At 46.0% G+C, this 27754-nt stretch overlaps 1 protein-coding gene across 1 annotated transcript in view; it reads left to right on the plus strand.

Moving 5' to 3' along the window:
- Positions 1-27754, plus strand: part of MCF2 (MCF.2 cell line derived transforming sequence) — an 82694-nt gene that overhangs the window by 11785 nt on the left and 43155 nt on the right. The window contains exons 4-16 of the mRNA XM_063141603.1: positions 4768-4858; positions 13558-13677; positions 14693-14809; positions 15147-15300; positions 15824-15944; positions 17650-17764; positions 17943-18062; positions 18627-18818; positions 19218-19409; positions 20544-20715; positions 25486-25574; positions 27073-27161; positions 27575-27641. Of these exons, the coding sequence (XP_062997673.1) occupies positions 4768-4858; positions 13558-13677; positions 14693-14809; positions 15147-15300; positions 15824-15944; positions 17650-17764; positions 17943-18062; positions 18627-18818; positions 19218-19409; positions 20544-20715; positions 25486-25574; positions 27073-27161; positions 27575-27641 (1639 nt within the window). The remainder of the gene's footprint in view (positions 1-4767; positions 4859-13557; positions 13678-14692; positions 14810-15146; positions 15301-15823; positions 15945-17649; positions 17765-17942; positions 18063-18626; positions 18819-19217; positions 19410-20543; positions 20716-25485; positions 25575-27072; positions 27162-27574; positions 27642-27754) is intronic.

The following is a 27754-nucleotide window of genomic DNA, read 5'->3' on the forward strand; positions in this document are numbered from 1 at the left end:
CAACAGGGACTAGCTTCCAAACTGGTTCTGAGTGAAAGGCAAAATATATAGAAGACCCAGGTTGCTCATCACAATGGCTAGGTAGAAAGCATTGCTTGTGGAGTCTTTTTCAGAATCATATTCCTATTGAGGTCTTAGGTCAATCTCGGGCTCTCAGCCTAACCTACCTCAAAGGGTTGTTGTGAGGGTACGTGAAGTGGAGTGGGGCCATGCATACCACTATGAGCTACTTGGAGAAGAAGCAAGATAAAAATCAGACTGATTACCAAAGTAAGGAACAAGCTGCATAGAAAAGCGTTCTGATTTAATAGAAGGCAACCTCATTTGCAGTTGTTTTGTGTGTGTGTGTGTGTGTGTGTGTGTGTGTGTTAAAATTGACTTGTGGTATTAATTTGCATCATGACAGTGGACTGTATTTCAATACAGAACAGGCACTGAGGCATCCGTGCTGTGGGATGTTGAGCTGTGGGAGTTATCCCTTCACACTCTTGAAGCACCTCAAATTGGGAAAAGGCAGCCAAAAATGTAACAGGAACTGCCTAGCCATTTTCACTGTGGACTAGAAACTTGGCAAAGGGAGAGGGGGTCATTTAAAAATGAATCCCAGGTTTCTGTGCCAATCTACCTGAATTGTGTGTGAGATTTAAAACTCACACACAAAAACATACCTGACTGTACAAATAGCAGCATATGGTTTGCTCATTAATTTCTTTTGCAGATACATTTGTTCCCAAGCTCATAATTAAAAGTAAACACTGGTTTGTTTAACTTACCTTTGTGTAAACTTACAGCCTGTGCCTCTAGGAAGTAAGAATAACCCAAGGGAGCCCCCCCCCCCCCCGGAAATGCAGCCAGTTGAATAATGGTGATCAAACTACCGATACGACACAACAGAGCCATCTTGCTTGATACCTGCCGGGGTGATGTATATCAAATGTAGAAAGGAGGTGATCAGGTCTGTGTTCTGGGTGAGGATTTATGAGCCATCTGCTTCTGCTTTCCACATAGCTAGTCAAGGAGTAGAGTGATTCCTGTTGTGAGTCCAAACATTTTGGTAGGCACTGGGACAGGATCTGCATTGAAACAGTTACCTAGGGAGGTTGTGGGCTCTCCCACACTGGAGGCCTTCAAGAGGCAGCTGGACAAGCATCTGTCAGGGATGCTTTAGGGTGGATTCCTGCATTGAGCAGGGGGTTGGACTCGATGGCCTTGTAGGCCCCTTCCAACTCTGCTATTCTATGATTCTATGAAACCCAAGACTGAATACCCCAAATTCAGTATTTGGAGCTTAGCTATTCATATATAACTCAAGCACTGATTTTCCCCGATATCTTTGAATACCTGTTTTGATATCCTGTCTTGCTGCATCCAGATCTTCACACGTGGTTTCTCTCTGTTGTCTAAGATCGCCAGTTGGCCCATGTGGACTTGGCAAGGGGGTTGGGTGGGCATCGGCGTTAGGCAACTTTCCTGCAATTAATCATCATGCAACATTGGCCAGGCACGTCTGTGCGGACAGTTTTGCTAGGGGAGACGGAGTGTTTGCACTTTTTGTTTCAGCTGTTGGGCGGATAGTAGGACAATTAGCCCAGAACACACACGCACCCAACAACCAAGCAAGGTCCCTCAAAGCCATTGCCTGCTTTCAGGGGATCCTGTAATGGTGTCCAGCCATTTCCTTGAAAGGTTTGCAAGCTATAAATCAGCGGTTTCTTTCCAGGGTCAGTCCAAAGTTCCAGAGGGGTTAAAAATAAGGGCTTTAGGAATACAGGAATTTGCCTGATACTGAGTCAGACCCTGGGTCCATCTAGCCCAGGATTGTTGACACGGACTGGCAGCAGTGGCTCACCAGGGTTTCAGGCAGGATTTTTTCCTTGCCCTACCTGGAGATGTCGTGGATCGAACCGGAGACGTTTTGCATGCAACACAGGTGCTCTAATGCTCATCTGTGGCCTCTTACCACAAAAGTTAACCTGGGTACTGTGTTTGGAGGAAAACTCCTTCCGCTCCACCCCTGCTGGCATTGCCAGCATGCACACCCAAGGCAAGAGCAGCCATCCTTCCACCACACCCTAGGGCAGCCTTCCTCAACCTGGGGCACTCCAGATGTGTTGGACTACAACTCCCAGAATGCCCCAGCCAGCTGGCTGGGGCATTCTGAGAGATGCAGTCCAACACATCTGGAGCGCCCGAGGTTGAGGAAGGCTGCCCTAGAGAGACAGGGTGGCAACAGAGCAAAATCCATGGGAGCGGCCATCCAGATATTTACAAAGAAAGATTCCCCATCCAGCATCCTGGTGGCCTTTTAACCAGAGAGCTGTATTTCTCCTCCCGGCAGGGTAGTGATTAATACAGGGGAAATCTAGGAAGGAACAGGGCTAGCACCAAGGGTCGGCATGGCCATGCACCTGCTGAGGGCCCACACTCCAGGAGGGGCCCACTGATAAAAAGCCCCCTGGAACTGATCTTCTCCATTGCTTGTTCACCTACCTCTCGGTCCGGCTCAAATGATGGAGGTGGTGAGGAGGAGGAGCAGGAGATGCCACAGCCTCCTTGCTGATGGTCTCTCTGCCTGTCAAGCAAGCAATTGGCAGCAATGATGGAAAGAGGAGGAGGAGGAGGAGGAGGAGGAGGAGGAGCTGGTGACCATTGCGCTGTGAAGGAAGACTCACTGAGGGAGGTGCCCCATGGGGGGCGTCTTGCCCTATGGTCCTCTAGAACCCGAAGCTGACACTGTGAAGGAACACAGGCAGCTGCTTTATACCAGAGCAGACGATTTGGCCATCTAGCCCCAGTGTTGCCTGCTCTGACCGGCAGCAGCTGTCCAAGGTTTCGGGCAAAGATTGTCCCCCTTATTTGCTACCTCATCTTTATTCACTGGAGATTTGGAGGGGTTGAACCAAGACCTTTTCCGTGTGGGCCGGGTGCTTTGCTTCTGAGCCATGGAACCCTCTACAAAGGAAGATGGCAATTTGTTTGTCTATTTCTCTTCCCGACCTGACTTTCCTCTCTTACCATGCACTCTTGTTAAAAATTATTTTACGTATTTATTTTTGTGCTTTGCCCATCTCAGAGAAGGTGAGCTTCTCACCTAGATAGGAACAGAAGGGATGAGCGAGATTTCTGCAAATAAGCTCTGGGGATCTGCACTTGGACGCTGTCCACGCTCTTGCCTTGTGCTTGTGCCCTAGCCATCGATCCGCTCACGACCTGCTTGTGACTCCCTTTCTTCTCCTCCTTGCTCACACTCTATCTTGTAAATCATTGCGAGCCTGTGTGCTCTCTTCTGTTTTGCCATCGTGCGCACACACGGGCGTGCACACACACATGTGGTCCTTTCAGTTCTATGCTTCTGCTGGAGCTTTGATCTAAGGAAACGAAAGATGTGGAGTGGATTGCCTAAAACTTGCAGTACTCTATGGAATTGGAAGCCTGATCTCCAAGCAATATTCTTAGTGAAGTGTACCCAGAATAGCCCTTCCCTTGATTGTTTCATGAGGAAATTGGGAACAGTTTTCTCTGAATTATAGTTCCGTTGAAAGTGAGTAATTGAGTTGGGCAGGGCTTGGGTGGGTGTGTATATATATGTGCGTATGTTATTAGATGGTGCATGTGATGTTCTTAGTTTCACTGGGAGAGCCAAGCCCCATGCTACAGGGAGAGGCAATATTTATTTATTTATTTATTATGTTTCTGTAACACTACACCACCAACAGCCAGACCTCTCTGGATGGTTCACAACCATTCAAGCCATAAATCACAACATGATAAAATATAACGTAAAAGTTCAAAGCTACAGTATAAAACAATAATAATAATAATAATAATAATAATAATAATAATAATAATGCCAAATAGAACCTAGCCACAGTGCAAAGACTTTTAAAAAACACAGCAACAAATTGAAAACAACTGAAACTACAACACTAAAATGCTTGGGAAAATGGAAACGTCTTCACCTAGTGTGGAAAAGAACACAACTCTGGAAGCTCATTCGTGCAAATGCCCTCAGAAGTCAACCCAATGAATGGTTTTCCAGCCAGCTGGCCCAAACTCTAACTAGGGACGTACAAAAAACGAAGGACAAAATGTCCATTGAAAGCCAGGGGAGCCAACTGAGGGTTCATAGGAAATAATAACAACATCAGAAGTGCCCTGATGCTGGATCAGACCAAGGTCCATCCTGTCCGGCATTCTGTTCACACAGGGGCCAACCAGCAGCCCACAAGACCCAACAAGCAGGACATGAGTGCAATAGCACACTCCTACCCATGTTCCCCAGCAACTGGTGTACATAGGCGTGCTGTCTCTGATACTGGAGGTAGCTTTTAGCCATCAGGACTAGTAGCCTTTGATAGCCTTCACCTCCAGGGATTTGTCCAATGCCCTTTTAAAGCCATCGAAATTGGTGGCCATCACTACACTGCGTAGTAGTGAATTTTATCCTTCAACTAAGTGCTGTGTGAAGAAGTCCTTCCTCCTGTCTGTCCTGAATCTCCTACCGATCAGCATGGTTGGATGACCCCCATTGAGTTCTAGTGTTGTGAGAGAGGGAGAAAAATGTACAAAACTATTTATGGTGTGGAGGAAATGGAGAGGGAGATGTTTTTCTCCCTCTCTCATAATACTAGAAGCCAAGGGTTCTAATCCGACAAAGCCTTTTCTCTAGAAGGGACAGGAATAATTTGGTTTGATTTTCGCACTTGAATGTGGTTGTGAACAGTGCGGTGTCATTCCCTACCTTTCTGCTCTTTTCTCACATTTTAGCCAACACAAATCCGACAGCAAGTTTATCCTCATCCTGGACAGACGGCTGGATACGTGGACGTCAGTCAAAATGACTCTCCAAAGAATAGCAGTAAGTCCTTTTCCTAGAATCATAGAATAGCAGAGTTGGAAGGGGCCTATAAGGCCATCGAGTCCTACCCCCTGCTCAATGCAGGAATCCACCCTACACCATCCCTGACAGATGGCTGTCCAGCTGCCTCTTGAAGGCCTCCAGTGTGGGAGAGCCCAGAGTTTTGCTGCTGCTGGGAGCATAGGAATGTGACTTATACCCAGTGGTGTAGTGGAAGCACGGCTTGCAGGATCAAAGCACCAAGGCTTTTTTGATTAGCAGGGATGATGAGGCCTCTGCTAGGCTTCCCTGTCTTCCCTGTTCCTTCTGAACTTAGCTGCATGGTATTGTTTCCTGTTTTAATGCAAAGTATTTTGGGACAGCCTGGAAATAAATAGGCCGTTATGACCCATCAGCTCTACAAAAGGCCTGCTTGGCTGAAAACAAAAACTGCTAGAACTGGCTTGTTGAGGCTAGAACTGGTTTGTTGACATGCAGTTGCCTGCCTTTTCAGACTCCTCAGGGGCATGGCTATGGCGTCTATCATGAAAAAGCACCTGCACTCCAAAATTTACCAGTGGAGGCTGGCAGCTTTGATTTCAGCGGGGCTGTGAATCCATTCTGGGTTTTAGTCAGAACCAGCCAGAAGTCTAAAAGTGGCTGGGCTGGGTGCGGACTGGGCCTGAGCTTGGATTTTGGGCAGGGATGGTCAAGATGGGATCGGAAACGAAAGAGGCAGGAGGAAGCTTCGTAAGTTAAGGTACCAGCTGGTTGGGAAAGGAGACCTGGCTGGTTCTTGTGCTGATTTAACAGCAGTTTGAGCTGCCAAATTTTGCAGGTGAAGCTTAAATGGCACGGAGGCAGGTGTTACCTCCCACTAATGGCTGTATATCAGGAAGTGAGGCAGGTGGCTACTAGGAGCAGGGCCTTCTCCGCTGTGGCACCCCAGCTGCAAAACGCTCCCCAGAGAGGTCCGCCTGGCGCCTATACTGTATTTTTTGCGTCGCCAGCTGAAGACCTTTTTATTCTCTCAGTATTTTAACACTTAATTTTAACTTAAATTTAAATTTTACTGTTCTGACTCTGTATTTTAATCTTATATCAATTTTTGCTGCGTGGTTTTATCCTGGTTGTGCTTTTTATACTGTATTTTGTATTTGTGCTTTTAACCTGTTGGTTGTTTTATTATGGTTTTAATTTTTGTGAACTGCCCAGAGAGCTTCGGCTATTGGGTGGTATTAAAATGTAATAAATAAATAAATAAATAAATAAGGAAGCTGTTCAGGGCACAAAGCACAAAGCACAGCCAATGCTAAAACCTTAATTCAAGTCGCTGGTTCTAACTTCTTAGAAGTCTTCGCAGCCTGAGACACCTCCCAAGTACAACCCAAAACTTCCCCCTCCTTCACCTGGCTAAGCTAAAAGCTACGAAAGGCTTTGGATGCGCCTCGTGTCCAGCAGCCATCCACTGCTTGCTCATTTGCATTGGGCATCCTTAGGCGTTCAGATGTCCCAACAATCGAACGGTGCCCTCGCGTTGATTGCTCCTATGGGCGAACACAGTGACTGGAAACAAATGTGCCTTCAATCTTCTGCATTCCACCTTAAAAAATACACAGCTGTTCTTGGCCACAGAGCGTCTTTCTCTCTCTCTCTCTCTCCTTCTTGCCGGGTAGCACAGCCAACGGCCATTCACGACTTTGGCACCCGTGCCTTCTCTGCTCTAGCCAGACTAGGACCAGATTATCTGCCAGCCAGTTTGAGTTGGGGATTAGTGGATTATGGGAACATGTGTAACCCGTGGAACTGATACGGGCAAGGACTTCCCCTGTCTCCTGGGCAGCGATGCTTCTGCTGCTGCAGCCTCTGCCTCCGCCACGGTACCAGGAGAAGCTGCTGTGCAGGCAGCCGGCCACCCCTGGCGATTTTTAAGCACCTCATGAGACACGGGTCCTATTTCACCGATGCCGCATTGACATTTGGGCAAGGGAACGGCTTCCTGCGTGCAAGGGAGATGGCTGAAGCGAGTCCCCCAAGAGTCAAGATGAGGGGCCGAAGGAATGCGGTAAGGGCTCCGTTTGCCTGCAGTCTTTTTTTTTTTTTCCTTCTTCTTCTTGGCAAAGGAGATTCTAAGTTCAGATGCTGTCTTGATGCAGCAGCAGCAGCGAGACAGGGAGAAGGACCGTGGCAGTGCAGTGTTCTAGGACAAACTGCTGAACGCAGCGCTTAGGAACGAGACACGCACGCAACACACAGAGACAACGTTCTTTGCATTTGACATTTTGATGCATTTTCAGTAATCATCCAAACAGCTTGTCAGCATTGATATAGTGAGGTTGGCATCAGATTTAAATAGAGCACCTTTGGGAATATGCTTCTCTCTCTCTCTCCCTCTCTCTCTCTCTCTCTCTCTCTGTGTGTGTGTGTGTGTGTGTGTGTGTGTGAGAGAGAGATGGGAGACTTCAGAATCCCTTTATTCCATCAGTCTCTTGAAGGCTGAGAGAAATAAATCAAACACAAATGTTTCATTCTTTTGGAAGCCTTAAACATAAAATAAAATAGGCCAGGCTTTTACAGCTACAAGCTACTGCAAAAATGCCAGCTGCATGCAGGCCCTTCAACTGTCCGTGCCATTTACCAGGGACAGTCCCATTCCCCCCCCCCCCTTGAAAACCTGCCGCCTCTATTTTTATTTTTATTTTTTGCCTTTCAGGGTATCCTTTTTAACACATCAGGTCACCTGCACAGATGTCTTTTCCCCCTGGGCATCTCTGGAAGTTAAATCAGGTCATTCTAATGCACATGCGTGGACACGCCATGCCAGCACGTTGTCCCCACCCCCTCAAAAAACCCCAACAACCTTCAGCTGCCTAGTCAGATAGTAAATGCTACTGAATGTTTCAGTTGCAAGTATTCCACAAGTGCAGGCAGACCCACTCTGTGAGATAGAACCTGTTATATGAGGTGTGTTGTTTTTGGAGGGAGGGGGGCAGGAGAGCCCTTTCTAAAACACATTGTCTGTTTTAGAACAGGTGGTGCAAGGCAGATGACTGCAGAGTGAGGTGAGGCTTGGCAGGTGAAGGGGCTTTGGGACTGTGTGCGTTGGCGAGCGAGGGAGCCGGCCTGCTGTTTTTGGTTGGAGACCAGGGGAGCTGCCAGCAGCTGTCTTTCCTGCTTTAGAAAGGTTGATTGTACAGCTTCTTGAAGAACGAGGCAGAGGGGGCACGAATTGTTCACCCTCTCAGGTGGCAGAGACATTCCTTTCCTGGGGAAGTTAACTTCTGCAGCAGCCTCCTGCTTGGAGTGTGAGTCCTCCCAAAGGGGAAGCCACGAACTTCAGGATCCGTGGTAAAACAGTTTGCACCTGTGATGGTGGCAAACTTTCTTTGATGAGTCCTCCCCCTCTGCCCTGCTGCCCTGAAATCCATCCTAATCCTTTGGGAAGGTAGCTCCAGTCCTGGTTCTGTCCTAGACCACACCAATATTTGGCACAGAAGGCTGATAGGAAGAAGAGAACATTCAACCTTTTGCGCGCCTCTCAGGGAGTTCTGATTTAAGGTGAATCGGACCCCAAAGAGTCCGATCTTTTACCTCTTCTCTCCAATTTTATAAGAATTCAAGAAGAGCCCTGCTGGGTAGGGCTGAAGACCCACCCCGAGATCCCGTTTCCCACAGTGGCTACAACCCAGCCCAAATTTAAGCATTTTTAAAGTCCTGCTGATCTCAATATACGAAGGTGAAGCAACTTTCTCCTACCAGTAGCAATTCCGAGCCCAATTCAAGGTGCTGGTTTTAACCTATAAAGTCTTACACAGTTTGGGACCACAATACCTGACGGAACGCCTCTCCCGACATGATCCTACCTGCTCACTGCACTCTACATCTAAGGTCCTCCTCCGAGTGCCTACTCCGAGGGAAGCTCGGAGGATGGCAACAAGGGAGAGGGCCTTTTCAGTGGTGGCCCCCCAATTATGGAATGATCTCCCTGATGAGGCTCGCCTAGCGCCAACATTGTTATCTTTTCAGCGCCAGGTCACGACCTGTCTCTTCTCCCAGGCATTTAACAGCATTTAACAACATATGCTAAGTTTTTTTTTTTTTTTAAAGCACCCCAGAACTGTTGTTGTTTAAAATGGATACTGTTTATACTGTTCTTTTTATATTTTTTGATGGTTTTAAATTTTGTATACTTTTTAATGTCCACTGTTTTTTAACTTTAGTAAACCGCCCAGAGATATTCCGCTATGGGGCGGTATATAAATTTAATAAAATAAAATAAATAAATAAATAAAAAATGTGATTTTAAAATGGCCAAGTTTATCCAAATCCCCCCACATGTGTACATCTGCATTACAGGGAGCTTCCCTTCTTTTCCCGGTGTCTCTTTTCCATAGGCCAGTGGTGTGGGCGGGGTGTGTGTGTTCAAGGGAGGCAAATCCAGAACCCCTGGGTCAAATAGATCTAGTTTGGTGGTGTCTCTTTAGATCTTGGCTGAAGGTTTCAGGTATGCATTATTAGAAAGGGGCGTGTGGGTCATAGGAACTCAGGAAATTGCTTTATGCTATGAGAGTCATCACACAAGTGTTTTATAGCCTGCTCGTTGCTGGCTGCTTACGGATGTTTGCAGGTCCTTTGGATGATGCTGTCCACCTCCCGTGTGTCTCCTGCTCCTTCTGTTCCATTTTCTGCAACAAAATAAGACCCGAAAAATCCTTTTTTATGATATTGTAGTGAAACTTGCCAGAAAAGCAGCCCAATAAAAGCACCCTCTGAATGGGCAACACTGTCGTTGCTGCTGCTGCTTTCTTCCCCGTGTGAAGAAAGAGGAAGTTGCTCGTCCCTATTGTGAGACCGAAAAGCGACGGTAGAGAAACACGATTCCACCCCCCCCATCTGATGATGCTCAGAGTCAGAGCATTTGTCCATCTAGCCCAATATTGTCCACACTAACTGGCAGCAGCCTCTCTTCAGGGTTTCAGGCAGGAGTTTTCCTAACTGTTGGAGAAGTCGGGGATTGAACCTCAGACCTTCTGGATGCCAAGCAACCACTGTGCCACTGAACCACTCCAACACCTTGTTGTTGTTCACATAGAAAGCTCCCTTCTATAGCATCAGACCAGGGGTCCACCTAGCCCAATATTGCCAACACTAATTGGCAGCAATTCCCCACCATTTCAGGCAGGAGAATTTCCTGCCCTATCTGGAGGTGCCAGGAATCGAACCTGCAACCTTTCACTTGCAAAGCTCTACCACTGAGCTTGCCAGCCTTCCTCTTGAACCCCTTCCTAGCACCAGTACTACAGAAAGCAGACAGGACCCCCTATTAGGGCCTCTACCAGAGCAACTGTTCTGCAGGGCAACGGATCTGAATGTGTTTCATTGCTTATGTAAGGATAGGAGGCAAGGTATTAAACACACACAAAAGCTACTTCCGTTCCCCCCCACCCCCTTGCTGGCTCCAGTGGCAAATTTAAGGTAGTAAGGATTGAATTCAATGAGTAGCAACCAAAATGAGGATGCCCGGGCCTTTTTGGGTGGGCAGTGAAGACTAATCTTATTAGGTTTCTCCTTCTCAGAAACCTAGCCCTAATAAATAAAAGGTTGATGCAATTTAAATGTAATTGCATTCATACATGCAATGAATTTTATTTGCGCCTGAAGGTGGCCACACACAGATGAGGCTGCTGCACTGCTTTCTGCTGTGGCTCTGATTCATTAGGGTGGCCCTGGGCTCCCTTTTTACAGTCCTCTATTTCAAGGCATCCTGTATTTGAAGTGTTGTCCCAAACAAGGCCAATTTAAAGAGAAGGAAACATTAGAACTGTTTCCCATTAGCTGTTTGCACCTGGACAGGCAGGTGGAGGTACCATCTCCTGCACTATGGTGATATTTCTTTATTTCTAAATAAATTAAAATTTATTTCTAAATCTTTGGCTCAGTTCAGGCAACACGTTTCTCTGCGCAGTGGGGAAACTCCACTCAACAGTTGTGTTTTTAAGGGGTACTCCTGACACAACATGTTCTAACTCCACCGTTGTGTGACTGTGGACTCCTGTGGAGTTGAGTAAAAGGCGATGTGATGTTTGATTGACAGCTCCTCCACTTTCTGTCCTCCCCCAGTCCTCCTGATGGTGTCCCATGAGCCGTTGCTGCAAAAAACCCTCAATCCTGGTGGCTCTCCTAGAGCAGCATTTGTTCCTTTCGCCACTCTTGCCAGAGGACTCTGTAGCCAGTGGGAAAAGTCAATGCAACAGAAAACTCCACGGAGCCCTCCGCACAACATGCAATACAATGGTTGTGCAGGAACTGTCCTCTATACAGTGTGGATATACTTGCCCTGATGGTTGTGTGCTATCTCCAGTATTCGAGACAGTAAGGTTGCATGCACCAGTTACTGTGGAACATGGGTGGGAGGGTGCTGTTGCACCATGTCCTGCTTTGTTGGTCCCTGGCCGATGACTGGGTGGCCACTGCGTGAACAGAGTGCTGAACTAGATAGACCCTTGGTCTGATCCAGCATCAGGGCACTTCTTATATTCTTATACAGCATGGAGTGTTGTCTAAAAAAAACCTCCACCGTGGGGTGGAGTTTTCCCTCCAGACAACACATTTCTCAACGGTGGTGTAAAAATCATCACTGAGAAATGTGTTGTCCGAACTCAGCCCATCTTTGTGTATAAATTAGCACATACAAATTTTATGTAAATAGCGTCCTCTCTTTTTTTGGGAATTCAAATGTGGCCACCCTCTGATCTTTACCCACATTTGAACTGAGTGTGATTGGAGCTTTCATTCTCTCCCAATCCAGGGATGTGACACAGAATGGTGAGTCACCCACAAACACAGCCAGAAGATTCCTCTGAGCTTGGATCATTCTTTCATTTATGCGCCCTCTATGAGTTAACCTTTTTTGGGAGCAGGAGTAGAGCTTGCCCCGAACTTTAATTTAGAGCGGCGGCAACAGAAAGAGAAATATTACAAACAGAAAGGGGAGCTGCTGAAGCATCTTTTTTAGACTCAGGAATAAACCACGCATTCCTGAGAATGGCAAACGGCTTGTGCTTTTATATCGTATTTTATATCACGTTTTTATACTGTTTGTTTTATACTTTGAATGTTTTTCACTTTTGTGAACTTCCCAGGGAGCTTCAGCTATTGGGCGGTATATACGTAAATGCAATAAATAAATAAACCCATGATGCAAAATGGGATGGACCTGGCTTAGGATACACATTTTCCGTTGCCCCTGGATGTCCAATGATGGTTATGTGCTACCTCTAGAATCAGATTCAGTAAGCCTGTGTACACCAGTTGCTGGGGAACATGGGTGGGAAGGTGCTGTTGCACCATGTCCTACTTTGTGGGTCCCTGGTCGACAGCTGGTTGGCCACTGTGTGAACAGAGTGCTGGACTAGATGGACCCTTGGTCTGATCCAGCATCAGGGCTCTTCTGATGTTCTTAAACATATTATTGAGGGTTATCAATGGGTGTGAGGTTTACTGGTTTCGATTTTGGGCCGATATTATCCCACGCGATTGAGCAGCTTGCTCTGGTTAGAAGAGCCAACCCTTGGTCCCTGGCAGAATTCCCCTTGCTTAAATTGGGCCAAGAGTTTGGCAATCAATTTGCTTTCCTTCATCATTTTAAGCCTATGTTAAAAATAGCTTTTGGGAACATACCACGTTTAGGTGGCCACGTCTTGGCCTGTGGAACAATGTGTAAAACGCTACATTCACACCAAATTTCTTCAGGGGGAAGAGAAATTTTACAACAGTTCCTCACAGGTAGAGCTCACCATTGGCAGGGGTTGCAGTTTTTGTCATAAGCAGGGTTTTTGTGGGGGAGGGGCAGGGGTTGCGCTGCAACATTGCGCAGAAAAATGGCTGACATTGTGCATCATTAATGTTGTAAGGAGAAAGTGCCAAAGAAACTAGATACTCTTGTCTGTACCAAAATCCTTTATCTCTGTTGTATCTTGAACGGAAGAAGTCTGGAACTAGAGTGTTACAAGAGTACTGCCTGCACCAGTCCCGGGTCTTCTCCTCTGCTCTCTCACAATGGCATTTCGTATTGTGTTGCGGGCTCTTTGGAGATTCCCGTTGCGTTGAGTTGACTTTACCCACTGGCTACAGAGTTCCCTGGCAAGAGCGGCAAAAGGAGCGATTGCCGCTCTAGGAGAGCCGCTGGGATTGTTGTTTTTCAGCAATGGCTGATGGGATACCATCAGGAGGACCAGGGGAGGAGAGAGGGTGGAAGAAGTGTCAATCAAACATCACAATAGATTTTATTCAACTCCACGGTAGCCCACAGTCACACAACGTTGGAGTTAGAACATGTTGTTTGGGGAGTGCCCGACTAAAACCCTCAACCATTGTGTGACTGTGGGAGTCAGTGTGATGTAGTGGCTAAAGTGTCCGACTGGGAGTTGGGAGATCTGGGTTCTAGTCCCCACTCGGCCATGAAAACTCACTGGGTGACTTTGGGCCAGTCACAGACTCTCAGCCCAACCCACCTCACAGGGTTGTTGTTGTGAGGATAACATGGAGAGGAGGAGGATTATGTACACTGCCTTGGGTTCCTTGGAGGAAAAAAGGCGGGATATAAACACAATGATAAATAAATAACACCACTGAGTGGAGTTTTCACACTGCGTGGACGAACATGTTGTCTGAACTGAGCCCCCCTCTCTCTCTCTCTCTCTCTCCCTGTTAACTTATAGGCCTCTTTCCCTGGCAACCTGCACCTTGTGATGGTCCTGCGCCCCACTGGATTTTTCCAGCGCACTTTTACCGACATTGGATTTCGGTTTAGCCAAGAGGACTTCCTACTCAAACTGCCGGTATGACACCTGCCACCTTTTCCTGCATAACCCTTTTGTTCTTGGTAGCTTCACCTGTGTGGGTTGGTCATTCCAGGGCAGGCTCAGCCATAATGCACTTTAACTACGATCAGTGCAAAGGATGCTTTGCCACCACTGAGTCTTCTGTGAGTGTCAGGTGATGCTACGGGGGAAAAGAAAGCAGTGGTTTCTGACTGAAACCCAGAGCGGATTCACTGCTCCACTGGCATCGGAGTCACCAGCCTCCACTGAAAGAACAGCAGCGTCACTATGCATTGTGGAACTCATTATTTCATAGAATCATAGAATAGTAGAGTTGGAAGGGGCCTATAAGGCCATCGAGTCCACCCCCCTGCTCAATGCAGGAATCCACCCTAAAGCATACCTGACAGACGGTTGTTCAGCTGCCTCTTGAATGCTTCTAGTGTGGGAGAGCCCACAACCTCCCTAGGTAACTGGTTCCATTGTTGTACTGCTGTAACAGGAAGTTTTTCCTGACGTCCTGCTGGAATCTGGCTTCCTGTCACTTCAGCCCGTTATTCCATGTCCTGCACTCTGGGAGGATCGAGAAGAGATCCTGGCCCTCCTCTGTGTGACAACCTTTCAAGTATTTGAAGAGTGCTATCATGTCTCCCCTCCATCTTTAAAAAGATCCAGCAGATATTTGTCTGAAGCAGAGGTGGCTGGTAACGGATGAACCCACGTGGTAATGGAAGCAGTCCAGATGTCCTGGGGACTGGATCTCCTGCTATGCTGTCTTTTTGCAGGGTGCCCTGCCTCCTCCTTTATAGAATCATAGAATAGTAGAATTGGAAGGGGTCTATAAGGCCATTGAGTCCAACCTCCATGAGGTCTCTCCATGGTCCTGGTCAGGCTGAACCCTTATACTAAATCAATGCATTTCCAGGTGTATTCAAGGGCTCCTGTTGGATCAAGTTTCTAGTCCTGTGGATACCAAAATCTGTTTGCTCTGCAGGAATAAGCAATGAGACTATTCTATTTTTCTCTCCTCCAGGTTGTCATGCTGAGTTCGGTCAGTGACTTACTGACGTACATCGACGAAAAGCAATTGACGCCTGAATTTGGGGGCACTTTGGAGTACTGCCATAGTGAATGGGTCATCTTCAGGACGGTACGTCCCTCTCATGTGATATGTGCCATTGATATTTTTGTGTAACTTCGCCTGGGTGATGAGGTTCATATGGTTACCCTCCGGTGTGAATGTGATTGCACATGATTAGAGTGGGAAGTCAGGGGTGGGCGTGTCACTAGATTAAGTTTATGTTCCTTGTTGTATATCAGGGTTTAAATTTTTGTTAAATGCCCAGAGAGCATTGGCTATTGAGTGGTATAGAAGTGTCATGAATGAATGAATAGATATTCACAATCCTTTCCTTGGTGTCGCTTTTACTGAGCTTCAGCACTAGCCTAAGTTCTGAGTTGATGAAGGAAAACCTGCTTCTTCCCAGGCTATAGAAAGTTTTGCCCTAACTGTGAAGGAAATTGCCCAGATGCTGCAGTCCTTTGGCATGGAGCTGGCGGAAACGGACCTGCCAGATGACACCTATTCGATTGAGCGGATTGTGGCCCTGCGCACGGAGAAATACTACCAGCTGAAGGCAAGTTGCATCAGAACCTTTCGCCATTCCTGGGACAGCGTAAAGAAGGTGTACCCAATTTCATGCCAATACTGGAAGTCCACTGCTCCAACGTCCCTGATAGGTGGCCATTGAGCATCTCTTTTGAGCATCTCCTTAAAATCTGTCCCCCTGCAGCTGTGGAGGCTGGTGGCTTTGATGTCCGTAAGACAGTGAATCTGCTACAGGCTTCAGTCAGACTCTAAAGGAGAGATTCATTGTGTGAAACCTGGAGTGGATTCATTGCCCCACAGACATCGGAGCCACCAACCTCCACTGAGACAGGGGTACAGAACCTCAGGCCCGGGTGTGTGTGTGCAAATTTGGGTCAATCTGGGGTCCAAGACAGTTTTCTGGGGGGTTCCCAGATAGACACCCCCATACACATCTTGAGGGCACCTGGTTAGAGGCAGGTGGGTACAGTCATTGGGATCCCAGGGTACTTTGTCAAGAGGTGAGGCATTAATCATCCATTAATCATGCAGAGTTTTGCTCTTTTTCACAGGAAGATATTACGGCTGTCACCAAAGAGGGCAACATGCTTTTGGGTAGTTTGGAAGAGCCAGACATGGATGAAGCCAGTGAAGAGCAACCGCCGGAGAGGTCTGGGGACTGGGAGACCGTCAACCGGTGAGCGTGTTGAGGGTCATACTTTGTTTTTACACCAGGGAGACTGATACATAGTCTCTCTCTCTCTCTCTCTCTCTCCCCGTCTCTCATCCATCCATCCATTCTTTGGTTCATTCATTCTCCCTTGTCTCTCTTGCATGCACACCCACCCACCCACACCCACCTACCCACCCACCTACACGTCCATTCACACCAACATAGACACAGAGAAGGACATAAACAACTACCCTCACCCCAAATCATTAATGCACCATTTTGTATTCTCTCTCTCTCTCTCTTTCCCCCTCCCTCCCTCCCTCCCTCCCTCTCTCTCTCTCTCTCTCTCTCTCTCTCTCTCTCTCTCACACACACACACACACACACACACAGAGAGAGAGAGTGTAGATATAAATGAAGCTGGCGCTGTCTCAAAACCAGCTCATATTACTCCCATCTCCTTTCTTCACTGGTGGAACTGAGGTCTTGTACCTTGTAAAACAGGTATGCAGATTCTCAGCCCTCTGGGGCTCCCAAGTTGACCCTCTAGCTTTAAGCTACAATATGCTACAATATTGGGACCAGGATACGTGAGAGAGCGCCTTCTCCCCTACCAGCCTGCCCAGTCACTGAGGTCATCCGAGGGCCTGCTCCTGGTGGTTCCACCTAGACCCATCCTCCGATTGGAGCCCACCAGGGGAAGAGCCTTCAGCATGGTGCCCCCCCTCCTACGGAATTCCCTGCCTCTGGAGGTCAGGCAGGCACCCGCTTTGTATTCCTTCTGGTGCCTCCTGACAATGTCATTTTTCCAGGAAGCCTTCTCTTAATGACCAGCCATGGTTTATTTTGCTCTTTGTTGCTTTTAAATCGACTTTTAACATGTTTTTGTTCCATTTTATTTTGTCCACTGCTCCAAAATTCTGAATGGGGAGCGGGATATAAATATTGTAAATAAATAATCTATATGCTGGTACTTGGGGGATTCTTGGTCCTGCTCTCTTTGTCTTCAGCCCCAACCAATGCTGGAATGCGGCCCCGGAAGCTTCCTTCGGCCCTTGGACTGGAGTAGGTTCTGTGCCCTGCATTATGGCCCCTTCTCCAGCTGTTTCCCACGACACGCCAGCTGCTCCTGCATTCTTTGAAATGTGCAGATAAATGTCTAGGAAACTTTTACTGGAAATGGATATTGATTTGTTTGAGCCGATCTGGGAGCCTTTTGATTAAAGAGCAGGGTAAAAATGCTTTGAATTAATTCATTAAGTTGTAAATTCCAGGCCAAATACTTTGGAAGTTGGGTTATATCAAAGCCTGAGCTGGAACACTTATTTATTTATTATAGTTTGAATCTGCCCAATTACAGAAGTTCCCTGGGTGGATTATATATGGCTAAAAAAAAATAAAACCCATTACTAAAAACAAAACAGCGGGCCCATTCAGACAACACGCTAACCATGGTTAGGCCTCTAACCCTTTTGCAGCAAATGGTTAGTGAGCAGGTATAAACCGTGGTTATGTAGCCATGGTTTGGAATGGTTCATATGGCATGCTAAGTCATAATGTTTAGCTTAAAATGCTCAACCGCCATGGCTTAGCATGTCATCTGAACAGGGTCAGCACAAAACAAACAAGTGGAATGTTGCGAATTTGTCCCATATTAGAGTTTTTGTCATTGCAAAAGTGTTGTGGAGAGCATCGTTTAAACTAAAAACTCTCTTCCTCTTGGGAAAAGGCTGCTCGCACAGTTGTATGAGATGGAAGCAGCTTTCGATGGATTCTGGGAGAAACATCAGCTGAAGATGGAGCAATATTTGCAGCTGTGGAAATTTGAGCAGCACTTTCAAGAGGTGAGATGTGGCAGCGGTCACTTCAGCCTTTCTAAGCAACTGCATCAGATTATTTTCAACAGATAAAAAAACACGCAACCTTGTTTCTTGCTTATCTGCACCTTGTTTCTGTAAGCTCTGACTTTCAGTGATGTTGGGTCCCCTCCTGTGTTTTTTTCTAAATGTATCCTCCTTTTAGCTCAGCAAAGCCATTGAATTTTTAATGGACCGGCAAGGAGAACTTCCCGATACCGGAGATAACATCTCTCAAGTAAAACAGAGGCTCTCAGACCTGGATAACTTGGACAACATGTCACAGGTGAGGCTCTTTTCCAACCTAATGGTGTGAAACACCCATCCCTACCTGGCTGGAGTAATCCAGATGCTCAGAGTGACCTCATTCAGACAACATGACAAGCCAGAGTACCAGTTGGGTGTGGGTTAAGAACATAAGAAGAGCCCTACTGGATCAGACCAAGGGTCCATTTAGTCCAGCACTCTGTTCACACAGTGGCCAACCAGCTCTCAACCAAGGACCCACAAGCAGGACATGTACCCTCTGGCCCATGTTCCCTGGCTACTGGTGTGCATAGGCATACTGCCTCTGGTACTGGAGGTAGCACATAGCCATTAGGGCTAGTAGCCACTGGTAGCCTTCTCCTCCAGAGATTTATCCAACCCACTCTTGTGGCCATCACTGTATCATGTGGCAACGAATTCCATAGTTGAACTATGCACTATGTGACGAAGCCCTTCCTTTTACCTGTCCTGGATGTTCAGAATGGCTGCCTGCAGAATGTATTGTTTTGAAAGAACCCTCGGGGTCCTTTCCTCTCCCAGTGCCCAGTTTACCAGCTGCTCCTCTTTTTCTTTTCTATTAAAGGATGTGTCAGGGAAGGCTCAAGTGGTGATCCTTCATGGGCACCAGCTGGCAGCCAACCACCATTATGCCCTCAACCTGATCTGCCAGCAATGTAATGAGCTGCGGCACCATTCAGACGTCTTGCTGGAGGAGATCAAAAGGAAACACAACCGGCTCCAGAAGACCTTGGACCTCCTCACCTCCCTACAGCAGGTAATTTCCATGAGCCTTCACCTAGTCCTCCCATGTCTTCCAAGCTTGACATCGGTAACAGATTGTGGGGAGCTCCGTTGCTGCCTGCAGATTGCCGGTTGGCTGTCATCTTGGGGTAGATGATTCAGTTCATGGATCTCTTCGCTGGAGACTGATGGATCCAATTTCGGTGGTGCTGTGAATCCATTCTGGGTTTCATTCGGAACCAGCCAAACCCCTAAGGCAGCTATCCAAGGTGCTGAACCTGTTTTGGGGGTAGGGTTCAGCACCTTGGATAGGTCCTCCAGAGTTCTGGCTTGTTATGACTAAAACCCAGAACAAATTCACAGCCGTACCACCATCACAGTGATCAGCTTCCACTGGATCTCTTTCTTCTCGTGTTGTTGTTTTTTCCATCAGGCCCTGGAATGCTGCGACGAAGGCGCGTATCTTCTAGCCAACCAGCCGATGGATAAATGCCAGTCCCGGGAAGGTGCCCAGAGAGCTCTCCAAGACATCGAGAAGTTCCTCGAGAGCTCTGCGTTGCATTTGGATGCCAATCCTCAGGCCCTGTACTCTGACTTTGAGCTCATTTTAACGCCTGAACTCAAGGTAGGCTCATGGAAGAGCAACCAAAGTCATGACGGCTACGTGGTACCTTAAAGACTTAACAGATTTATTCTGGCATAAAATTTATTCTGACTCTGTCCATTTCGTCAGATGCATGCTGCTGCAAGTTTCTTTGTCGTTTTTGTTGCAACAGACTAGCACGGCTACATCCTGATGTGAAGAGCTCCAGAGAGGTGTCTGTTAACATTGGACCCAACAATCTGTCGATTACAGGGACTTTAACTCAACCTTGTTAGTCTAGATGAGAGGTCATGAATTGGGTTTGTTTCCGTCTATAAGGAGCAGCTTCCAAATTTTGGGGAAGGAAATCTGGACAAACACTTGGTGATTCAGTGGAAAGAAGAGCACTGGTAGTAACATAGTTGCTCAAAGTATTTAAGCAGGTCTAGGATTCACTTGAAGGGTGAAGACAGACAGAACATTTTAAGGGCTCATTTGGGCAGACCCTCACCTCGCTTGATATAGATGTACCTTTTGTTGTGTCACGGTGAGCTCTCAAAAACTTGCTTTGTTAATTCCCAGCATAGATAGTTTGGACTAAGGAAAAGCCAGTTGGGGAAGGCACCTCTTAATCAGTACTGATGGTCTCACCGACAAAACTTTCTACCTTCCAATAATTGAAATGGAAAGTAGGGGGAAGTGAAAGATGGATCCACAATTAAACATATGTGTGGTGCTTCTGTCCTTAGCATCTCCAGGTAGTGCTGGGAAAGAGTCCTGCCTGAAACCCCAAGAGCAGCCTTCCTCAACCTGGGGGCACTCCAGATGTGTTGGACTGCATCTCCCAGAATGCCCCAGTTGTAGTCCAACACATCTGGAGCGCCCCAGGTTGAGGAAGGCTGCCCTAGAGAGAAGCTGCAAGGTGATATTGATGTTATTGCCAGTGCAGACGATATTGACAATATAGACAGACCAGTGGTTGGACTCATTCTAAGGCAGCTTCCTCTGTTTGGGGGCTTGAGCCACTAGGAGACCTCTCTTGTGCAATGAGGACCTGCCTTCGCCTCGTGCCAAACTCAATTTCTCAGGAGCCAGGCCTGAGAAAACCACAGAAAAGTCTCTGATAGCTGATGACAACGGCATTTGGTTACGGTAGTATCCTTTTGGGATCCGCAGGCCCGGATCCAGACCGTCCAGATCAAGCTCGAGAATGTGCGCAGCATGTTCGAGAACAGACAAGCGTGCTTCAAAAAGCTAACGGACAAGCAAGTGCGCCCTGTACAACTGGTAGCCCCACGTCCAGAGACCCTGCCCCGGTCGAAATCCCCGCTGTTTTCTCCAAAACATGGTAACATGCTTTTAAGTTACATCATCCAGAAATGTTTGTGAGTGATCCCTTGGGGAAATGAGTATGAGAACGGGCTTTTGCGTGAGAGATGGAGGCGGGCTGTGGGACATGACAGCTGCGATGGAGGGTGCCTGTTGCCCAGTATTCGTGACATCACCAGGGTCTTTCCCTCCTCTTCACTCCCTGGAGCTATTTTTCAGTACCCTGCAACCACTTCTGAAATGACCAGTGTTGATCATTGTCGAGTTCTCTTGTGACCCCTTTTCTACAGTATAGAGATTATCCCTTCTGCAACCTGTGCTGCTCATTTTTATTGCATCTTCAGTATCTGCCTGTTTAAAACCAGCCATGTGTGAACAATCGTATCTCAGCTTAAAAAGCCAAGACATGAATGAGCCTTTTGTCTGCCCACACAACTCCTTTACTGCTACTCCCTTCGCAACGCAGTCAAACCAGGAAGCCTCGAATCAGCTATAGATTCCCATTTATTTCAAACTGGGAAATGATGTTTACCAGCTTCGGAACAGGTCAGGATATTAAACCATGGTTTGAACTTGGTTTACTATTCTGGCTTATCCTGATGATGGTAACCATCATTTCCTAGTTTGGATGAAATGGTTGCTAATCCACTGTGGTAGATTTCGATCAAGGGTAGGGGACTTCTTTTGGCCTCTTTCAGCTTCTCAATTTCAGAGATGCTTTCAATCTTTTTTAGAATAGGGGGAGAACTGGAATAGCTGGAAAACCACCCAACAATTGGAAGTTGGGTGAAAGGTAGTGGGACCAGAAGAAAGGAATTTATTCATCTGGGGAACCCTGGAAGGCCAAATTGGGACCACAGAAGGTCTGTATTTGACCCACGACCCTGAGGTTCTCCCCCCTGATTTAGAGGCTTCCTGGTTTGCTTGCTTGTGCCGAAGAGGGGCTGTATGTACAGGAGAAAGACTCACAGGGGTTATAGTCCGACATATCTGAAAAGCACTAGATTGGGGAAGGCCATGCTGGCCTCAGCTTGGCTGCTGTATCTGCCAGTAGCTGTCCAGAGATGCCAGGGATGGCAAATGACGACAAAGATGGCGCCAAGCCTGAAGACCAACTCCTACGAGAAAAGGTTGGAGGAGTTGGGTACATCTAGCCTGGGGAAGAGACAACGAAAAGGTGATATATGGTTTGCCACCTACAGATATTGAAAGGGTCGTCACATGGATGATGGAGCAAATTGGTTTCCTGGTACTCCAGAGGGAAGGACCCAAAGGGACAGGTTCAAATTAGAAGAAGGCAGGGACTGAGGCAGAGCATTAGGCAGAATGGCTTGGTGGTATGAGCTTTTCAACCGCAGAAAAGGTGGACTCTCTTTCCTTGGAGGTTTTTAAGCAGAGGCTAGTTGGGCATCCATCAGGAATGCTGCACTCCTGGATCTTCTGCGTTGGTGGTGCATTGGGCTAGATGATCTTTGAGGTCCCTTCCAACTCTGTGCTTCTAGGATGTTCTGCATGCGAAGGAGGTGTTTTTTGCAGCAGACTCCGGCTTCTCTGCAAGAGACAAAGCGATGATTATCTGACCCCCATAGTCCTGTTCTTAAATTCTGTGTCCTCTGCCATCTCTCCAGCACTGTGTTCTTCTCCCCTCCGTTTCTGGCAGCTTGTTTCTTTCTAATACTGTTGTCCGACTTCAATGAGTCCTGTGGGAATAGTAACGTGTAACCATTTTATTTTTGCAACAGCACAGTTTGAAGATGAGGCACCTTCTCTTCATATCTGTTTGCATTCCTCTGCATCCGTTTTTCTCCCTACATCCTTTGCCCATTACTTCATCAAAGGTGCTTCTTCTCTATAAATGATATTCAAACACTAACCTTTTAACAAACAAAACAATGCTAATGCAATTTAGATACTTTTCCTTTGTGCCAAAGGGACGTCTCCTATCTATCTGAAAAGCTCTTTTGGTTGCTTTTCCCTGATTTTGTAGGTATTATAGTGGTTGGAGTGGGGTGGAGGTGAGACATTTAACCTTTATACTTACTCCCCGGTCTGCCTCCATCCTATCTTGGATTTCTTTGTTATTATTTTATTATTATTTATTACATTTATATCCTGCCTTTTTTCCTCCAAGGAACCCAAGGCAGTGTACATAATCCTCCTCCCTTCCACATTATCCTCACAACAACAACCCTGTGAGGTAGGCTGGGCTGAGAGTCTGTGACTGGCCCAAAGTCACCCAGTGGGTTTCCATGGCCAAGTGGGGACTAGAACCCGGGTCTCCCAACTCCCAGTCCAACACCTGAGCCACTACACCACACTGGCTCTCGTATGTACAATATGTTGAAGTGATGCCACTATTATTAACAATTTATTTACTATTACTTTTATATCCTGCCTATAAACCCAGGAAAAATCAGGGGGAAATTCTGTTCCTCCACCCTAGGGATTTTTTGGAAAAAATGGGGGGTTGTCCTCATTTTTCTTATTGTTTAATCATTTTTCCCCAGGGGGTTTCTGGGCCTTCACATCTCTAAGTCTAGCCCAGGTGAAGGAAGACTGTTTTATACAGTCGAATTCCCAAATATTCCCCCGAGGCACCTCTTCCCATATCAAGAGCCTCTCACCCCCGGGCCTTTGGTTTCTCCCTTTCAGGAGGTAAATGTGTCAGTTGGCGGGACCAGGGACTTTTCGGTGGTGACTCTGAAGTTGTAGAGTGCTAAATCCTTATGCTCCCCCCCCCCCCCCATGGTCTCCTTTTATAGGCAGGTGATAACATTTTCATCTATCAGCTATTTGCAGTTACGTGTACTTTTGGTGAGGGGGGGGATTGGTAATAGTTTCTATTTATTTTATTTATTACATTGTATCCCACCTTTTTTCCTCCAAGGAACCCAAGGTGGCGTACATAATCTTCCTCACAACAACAACCCTGTGAGGTAGGGTTGTGCTGAGAGTCTGTGACTGGCCCAAAGTCACCCAGTGGGTTTCCATGGCCTAGTGGGGACTAGAACTTGGATCTCCCGGCTCCCAGTCCAACACTCTAACCACTACACCACACGGGTTTTATGTTATTTTCAATGTTTGTTTTTCCTGTTTTGTGTAGAATCCCCCCCCTATTTTTGTTTTCATTTTTCTGTGGTCATAAATGGTCTTGTCAGACGTTGACATCAATTGTTATAGAGAACCCTCCTCTGAAAACCCACCCCCCACCCCCGGCTTTATTTACCAAGATTAAATGACAATGAAAGAGGGCCTTCACCGTGGTGGCCTCCTACCATCAGAAGGCACCTATGAAACGCTCTAAACTCGTGCCACTTTTGATGTGTGTGTTTTCATGCCAGATGAAGTCCTTTCCCCCCCCCCTCCTCAGGTCTCCAAGCATCTAATTTAGTTGATTTTAACTGTCATTTATTTTATGGATTTGTATCAGATCCAGCTGCCCTGATTTCTTTTCCTGTTCCTTTTGAATTAATGTTACTTCTTATTTACTTATTATTATCCATTTGTTTGTTCATATTTCTATTAATTTTGTATTCGCTATTATGAATTTGACTGGTTGCTAGCTGCCCTGGGAGTTTTTAAACTCAAGGCTGGCAGACAACCACTTCAAATAAATAACATCTTAAGTAGGGTGACCATATGAAAAGGAGGACAGGGCTCCTGTATCTTTAACAGTTACATAGGAAAGGGAATTTCAGCAGGTGTCATTTGTATGCATGTCGCACCTGGTGAAATTCCCTCTTCATCACAACAGTTAAAGCTGCAGGAGCTATACTGCAGCTATACTGTGACCAGATTTAAAAGAGGGCAGGGCACCTGCAGCTTTAACTGGTGTGATGAAGAGGGAATTTCACCAGATTCCCCATATATACAAATGACACCTGCTGAAATTCCCTTTTCTAGGCAACTGTTAAAGATACAGGAGCCCTGTCCGCCTTTTCATATGGTCACCTTATCTTAAGAGCACAATCCTATGTGTCTTTAGACAGAAAAAAAGCCCTACAATTCCCAGTATGGGTGTCTGGGGAATGCTGACAATTGTAGGGCCTTCCCCTCACCCCTATTTAAACATGCATAGGATTGTGCCCTAAGTCAATAAATGCTAGCCCGGCACCAGAATGGTATGTTTGGTGTAGGGTAGACATTGGCCAAAAGGTTTTATACAGTAAATCCCATTACCTCGTACTCATGATCAAGACCAGAAATTTCATTTCCCTGACCAAGTGAGACACTTCCTGGTAGGTGACATTATTGCTCTGTGTCATTACGCTTTGTTAAAATGTCTCAGCTTTTGTTCATTTCAGTTACAGATTAGCACTGTGAAATAATGCTTTTTGTTTCCTAAACAATATTTATTTTTATGCTGATATTTATTACAAATAATATATTTGTGGTTACGACAGTTGTTTCTTTCTTCAGAAGTTCTGTCTGTTAAAAAAATACATTGATTTGATGCCAGTGTTAACAAACTGAATATACCCACTTTTTAAAATGGGTAGTTTCATGTGGTTGAAAGGGCATTATTATTATTATTATTATTATTATTATTATTATTATTATTATTATTATTGCTATGTACAGCTACAGAAGATAATTTTAAATGGATACTGTTGTTTTTATGTTTTTGATGGTTTTAAATTTTGTATAGTTTTTTTTTTAATGTTTACTGTTTTAAACTTTTGTGAACCACCCAGAGTGCTTCGGTTATGGGGCGATATATAAATGTAATAAATAAACAAACAAATAAATAAATAATCTTGCCCTTTTCCCCCTTTTGTTTATGTCCAAGGTGTAGATTTTAATTCCAGTTTGAAATTTTCATTTGATATCTCGCTGCCTGGGAAGAAAACGTCAAGGAAATCTCAAAGCTCACGTAAGGTAGGTAAATAATTAAAACAATATGAAATACAAGTGGGACCTCCAACGGAAAAAAACTAAGTGTAGATTGTTGCTGTTCAGAGTGCCAGCCATCCGCTCCCTTTTCCAGAATACTCCATTTCCCCTCCCCTGACCAGACTCTGAACATTCCATGGCCACTGAGCACAGTCGCTCCTCATTGTACTGTTTTGAGTATTTAGAGCTTTTTTCTAAAGTTTTATTATATTTCTGTAAATCTGGGCATTCCACCAGGACCATGGATTCCTCCCTCTTATGCACGGGTGATGCTATTTTGTGTTGTGCCATTTTGACCCATGGAGAATGGGTTTACTGGGTTAGAACATAGGACTGCCCTCAAATCCTTCCTGAAACTGTACCTTTCCACGCACCCTTTGGAACAAGGGTAGGTGGCCATCAGATGTTGTTGGACTACAGCTCGCATAATCCCTGATCATTGGTCATTGGAAAGGGCTGATGGGAGTTGTAGTCCATCTGGAAGGCTCTAGGTTGCCTACCCCTGCTTTGGAATAACCACTTTGTCCTCCTATCCCACTGCAACCAACCCTAAGGACATGTCATTGCAAGAAATGCATAGATCCAGTTTGGATGTAATGCTAAACGATGGTTTAGTACTATGTGAACCAACCTGGGTTAACCTTTGGCTCACAAGCTTCACCTTCGACTTTCCTCTGGTGCAGTTGTAAGGAAGGGACTGGACAAAGCTATGTCTCAGTGTAAACAAACAGCAGTTAGTTTTTATGTCCAAATGGGAAACAACCGTTCAAATCAATGGTGGTTTCTTGAAACAAGCCAGGATTAGAAAACCATGATTTTTTTTTTTAAAAAAAATCATGGCTTGTTTTATTAATAAACCGTAGTTTGAATTAAATCATGCAACTGGTGCTTCCAGTCTCTTATGCCTGCATCAGAGGAGGGGAGAGTGAATGTGCCTGTGTGTATGTAGCATTAAGTGTGGCTTAGAGTTGCATACTCTTCCCCCTTTTATACCTGTCTCCATTTCGCTTCTGTTTCTCTATTGCCTCTCTTCTGTCAGGTTTAGATTGTAAACCCTTTGGGGACAGGCTTAGATCTTCTTGTTTCTTTCTAAAGCACCATGCACATTGTGGCTGCTATTCATAGAATCATAGAATAGTAGAGTTGGAAGGGGTCTATAAGGCCATGGAGTCCAACCCCCTGCTCAATGCAGGAATCCACCCTAAAGCATCCCTGACAGATGGTTGTCCAGCTGCCTCTTGAAGGCCTCTTGTCTGGGAGAGCCCACAACCACCCTAGGTAACTGGTTCCATTGTCGTACTGCTCTAACAGTCAGGAAGTTTTTCCTGATGTCCAGCCGGAATCTGGCTTCCTGTAACTTGAGCCCATTATTCCGTGTCCTGCACTTTGGGAGGATCGAGAAGATTATTCAAATAATAGATCTTAATAATAATAAAAGACATTCTATGACATCTCTTTTGAACATGTACTGTTTTCTTTCCAGATTGAAGTAATGCACGATTATCAAGAGAAAAGGAATTCCTTGCAGTACTGCATTACAGAAAGTGAGGACAGTTTAGACGTATTGAAAAGGCGAGTTTCTTTTCCAGGCGCTTTGTCTCCATTGGATTGTTTAATTTGGAAAGAAAAGCGAGATCATTCTGCAAACAAACAAACAAACACATCAGCATTGATTGGGGAAACTTCTTTGTTCCGTTCACTTAAGATATTTGAAAAATTGTACCTAACTGGGCAGTAATTGTTAGATCTCAATATCACCAAAATTTACTCTGTTCATTGAAAATTAGTAATAATCAGGTATTGCTCTCACACTTCAATCATCAGGACTAGCACCTTTTATGGGTCATCTTCTTCTGAATGCTGAGATATTTACAAAGCTGGATCCTGCTGCCAGGAGCACATAGTGCTGCTGTTCCGTCTTCCTGCCGAATCATTACCTAACCTCAACCATGATCGATGTTCCTTTTTTTCTTTCTTTCCTTTAGCCATGTGATAAATGAGCTAATAGAAACGGAGCGGGTGTATGTGGAGGAGCTGTTCACCATTCTGATGGTGAGTGTGCCTTCATTTCCTCTTCCTGTTCCCCAAGAAGGAGAAGATTATTGATGACCATTAGGCGTGATGGCTAAATGGATCCCTTGTGTTCAGAGTAGGGAAGTACAGGT

Source organism: Elgaria multicarinata, chromosome 15 (assembly GCF_023053635.1).
Source record: "Elgaria multicarinata webbii isolate HBS135686 ecotype San Diego chromosome 15, rElgMul1.1.pri, whole genome shotgun sequence".
In the NCBI taxonomy this organism is placed as follows: Eukaryota; Metazoa; Chordata; class Lepidosauria; order Squamata; family Anguidae; genus Elgaria; species Elgaria multicarinata.